At 34.7% G+C, this 3,354-nt stretch overlaps 1 protein-coding gene across 2 annotated transcripts; it reads right to left on the reverse strand.

Annotated features, from left to right (window-relative positions):
- Window positions 1–255: 255 nt before the first annotated feature.
- LOC308702536 (uncharacterized protein) lies at window positions 256–3,146 on the reverse strand. 2 transcript variants are annotated; one of them, XR_014031618.1, is made up of 3 exons: window positions 2,942–3,146; window positions 1,944–2,101; window positions 256–1,448 (listed from the first exon to the last, which is right to left on the reverse strand). XR_014031618.1 is itself a non-coding variant. In XM_081385460.1 (3 exons), the coding sequence occupies exons 2-3, from the start codon at window positions 2,044–2,046 to the stop codon at window positions 574–576; spliced, it is 978 nt and encodes a 325-aa protein (XP_081241586.1). In that variant the 5' UTR covers window positions 2,047–2,104; window positions 2,942–2,981; the 3' UTR covers window positions 261–573. The 2 variants fall into 2 exon arrangements, 1 of the variants encoding a protein (XP_081241586.1); XM_081385460.1 differs by having other exon boundaries at window positions 261–1,448; window positions 1,944–2,104; window positions 2,942–2,981.
- Window positions 3,147–3,354: the final 208 nt, after the last annotated feature.

Here is a 3,354-nt window from a genome sequence, read left to right on the forward strand (position 1 = left end):
TTTTTTTTTTTTTGTGAAAATGACCGATCATTTTCTGACTGATCAGAAAATGCACAAAATAGCGCAATATTGAATTGAGTACTAATATAGGATTTACTTACCTGCCTGAACTACATTTGTTTTTTTTTTCTGTAGCATTTACTTCACCACAAAACCATTTTTATCAGTGTACCTCAAAGAATAAATAAAAAGAAGAAATAAAACAAAGAAATGACAGCTTGAGTGAGTGTGTAAGTAGTAACATAATACTCGTGAGGCGATCAAAAAAAAGCCACATTTTATTTGCTAAGATTAAAACATTGATAAGTCAACATAACAGTTATTAAAAGATTAATAACAAATTTTAAAAAATACTGTTCATGAAAATTATGAGAATATTACACAGGCAGCTAAAAGTAAAAGAAATTTACAACAGTGTTCTCAGAGTTTTCACAATTGATCACTGTTGTCTCTTTCGAATACCCAGGTACTCATGGCCTTGTGTGATCATTAAGGGCTTCTTTTCATGTGAAACTCTTCCCGCAATGAACACATGCAAGGCTTCTCTCCAGTGTGGATCCTATTATGTTTTTTTCATGTTTCCTGATTGACTGAATCTCGAATCACAGTGTGAATTCTCTGGTGCCGTTTCAGTTCAGCATTATTAAAAAAGGTCTTCCCACAATCAAAGCACACATGATTCTTCACACCGCTGTGTCTTTTCTGGTGTGCTTTTAAATTACTCAGCCGACTAAAACTCTTTCCACACAAAGAACACATGTGAGGCTTCTCTTGTGTATGAACTTTCAGATGGTCCTTTAGGGATGATGCTGAAAAATACATTTTCCCGCACTGATCACAGTAAAACGATCTGTCTCCAGAATGAAAACGTATATGGAATTTAAGACTGAATGCATGTGCAAAACTCTTCCCACACTGATCACATGTATGTGGTTTCTCTCCGGTGTGGATTTTCATGTGAATATTAAGGGTTCCTTTTTGCCTGAAACTCTTCCCACACTGATCACATGTGTGCATTTTCTCTCCAGTGTGGATCTTCATGTGAGTATTAAGGTGTCCTTTGAGTGAGAAACTCTTCCCGCACTGATCACATGTGTGCATTTTTTCTCCAGTGTGGATCTTCATGTGAGTATCAAGGTTTCCTTTTTGTGTGAAACTCTTCCCACATTGATCACATGTGTGTGGTTTCTCTCCAGTGTGGATCCTCATGTGATTAATAAGGTTTCCTTTTTGTGTGAAACTCTTCCCACACTGACCACATGTGTGTGGTTTCTCTCCACTATGAACTGTCATGTGAAGTTTAAGACTTGTTTTGCTTGGGAATCTCTTTCCACAATGAAGGCAAGAATTTTTGTCTCTACTCAAAGATTTTTCTCCGATTTTGACATGATGATGCTTCTCATCTCTTTCACTCTGTTCTTCACTCTCCTCATTCTGTTCACTTAAGCCTAGAATTAATTAAAACAAAGTTTTATTTTCATTCATCCATTCTCCAAACCAGTTATTCTATGTACAGTCGTGAGGGAGTTTATTTTCTGTATAACCTTAAACAATTAAAAGGAAATGTCATAAAGTTAACACTAATGTAACAAGAACATAGACAACTGCAATACAATATTATATATATATATAGACACAAATCTCATGTTTCTGATACAATCTCTTGGATATTTAATTAATGTAATGATTTTTGTTTTATTATTAATTTTAAAAAAATGTACACAATCTTTTACACAAACTGTAGATGTGTATCAGTAACTTGTTTAATTTATAACTTTGTTGAAAACGAACATAGAAAAGAACATTTCAGTTTCAGGCTACAGTGTCCTGTATAGTATTTGATACTTTAAACGTTATTTCACAGCTCTTTTAGTTCAATAAATTCAGTTTTATGAATTTAATATTCATTACTCATTAATGACGAATCAAGAATAAACACCAACCTATTTGTTCTTCAGTATCTTCAGTTTTCATTCTGCAGGACTCTGGATCACTCATGTTCTCACTGTTCAACTGTCTTCGAGACTGATGGGAATATTCCAGCATTTAAAGGTAAACTGCAGTGGGAGGAGCTTCAAGTTCAGTGGCAGGAACAGCAGATCTGCTAAAATCAAAAATAATCAGTTAGCAAACTGATGTTTTCATTATTGCACACATTTTAATCATTCAATGTTTTGTGTACATTTTCATAGATGAATAAAGTTACAAATAAAGTTATTTTATCTGTCCTATGAACAAATGGACAAAGAAATAGAAAAAAATGGAAATAAATAGGGCCTACCATAATTAAAAGATTCCATTTTCAAATATAAAAATATATCAATAATACATAAAAAATAAAACAGAAGGATGAATACATTTGTAAGCAATAAATAACACGCCAATTCAGTTCAACTTCATTTATAGCTTAGGCTAGTTTTTGTTTGCTGGTTTTTAGATTTGTGTTGTTTTTGCATGAAAGACGGTGTATCACAGACTGAAATGAAATGATGTTTAAGAGATTCTATCTTATCGATTTCTAAAATGATAATGGTGTAGTTTGTTTCAGTCAGTCAGCACCAATGAAATGAGCTTTAAGTGGCAGTTTACATGTGATTGAAGACATCAGCATAATGAGTGAAGTGAAAAAACAGGAACTATTGACATGAAATCAGCAGCTCTGTTAACAATGACACTCCTGAAATAAGCTTTACACGATCAACAGCACAGATCTCACTTTATTATACAAGTGATTTAAACCGATTATTTTGAGTCATTTTTTGAAGTATACAAAACTACTAAACGAATACTAAATGCTAACCTGCCACTAAATGATTACTCAGCTTGCAAACATCAGAAACGACGCGATGAAAACAATGCAGAAATGACCCGTGTTAGTAGCTAATACCGTGTGTTTTATGGTAAATGTAGCCTACGAAACTCTGTAAACTGCCCAACTCACCTCAGAAGACTCGCGAGCGGGCTGGAGTCGCTGAATCATAACGACAATAACACAAACAAAGAAACAGTAATGATTGCACGCTGAGCAGAGCTCTGTGAGTGTAGAAAAAAAGTTGGTTTCGCCAGCCAGGTGTCAGTGATGACGTCACAACACATTAATGATCTTCAGCAACAGAGGATCTTGATTACTGGCTGCTATGGTCAGTAAAGTGAATAACTAAAGGTCGGGACCTTTATTGAACCATAGGTGAATCTATTATAATCACAGAAGATTGGTAGGCCTAATCTAAAGCGAGACCTGAAGGCAGCATAGAAAACTCCAGGTATAGGAAGTGGTCACTATCTAAAATCACAGAATGGACTCGAACTGTCAAGCTTCTGATCTTGCACTGTTTGTGACTAATTGAATTAGTG

This window comes from Scardinius erythrophthalmus, assembly GCF_964197995.2.
Source record: "Scardinius erythrophthalmus genome assembly, chromosome: 14".
Taxonomy (NCBI): domain Eukaryota; kingdom Metazoa; phylum Chordata; class Actinopteri; order Cypriniformes; family Leuciscidae; genus Scardinius; species Scardinius erythrophthalmus.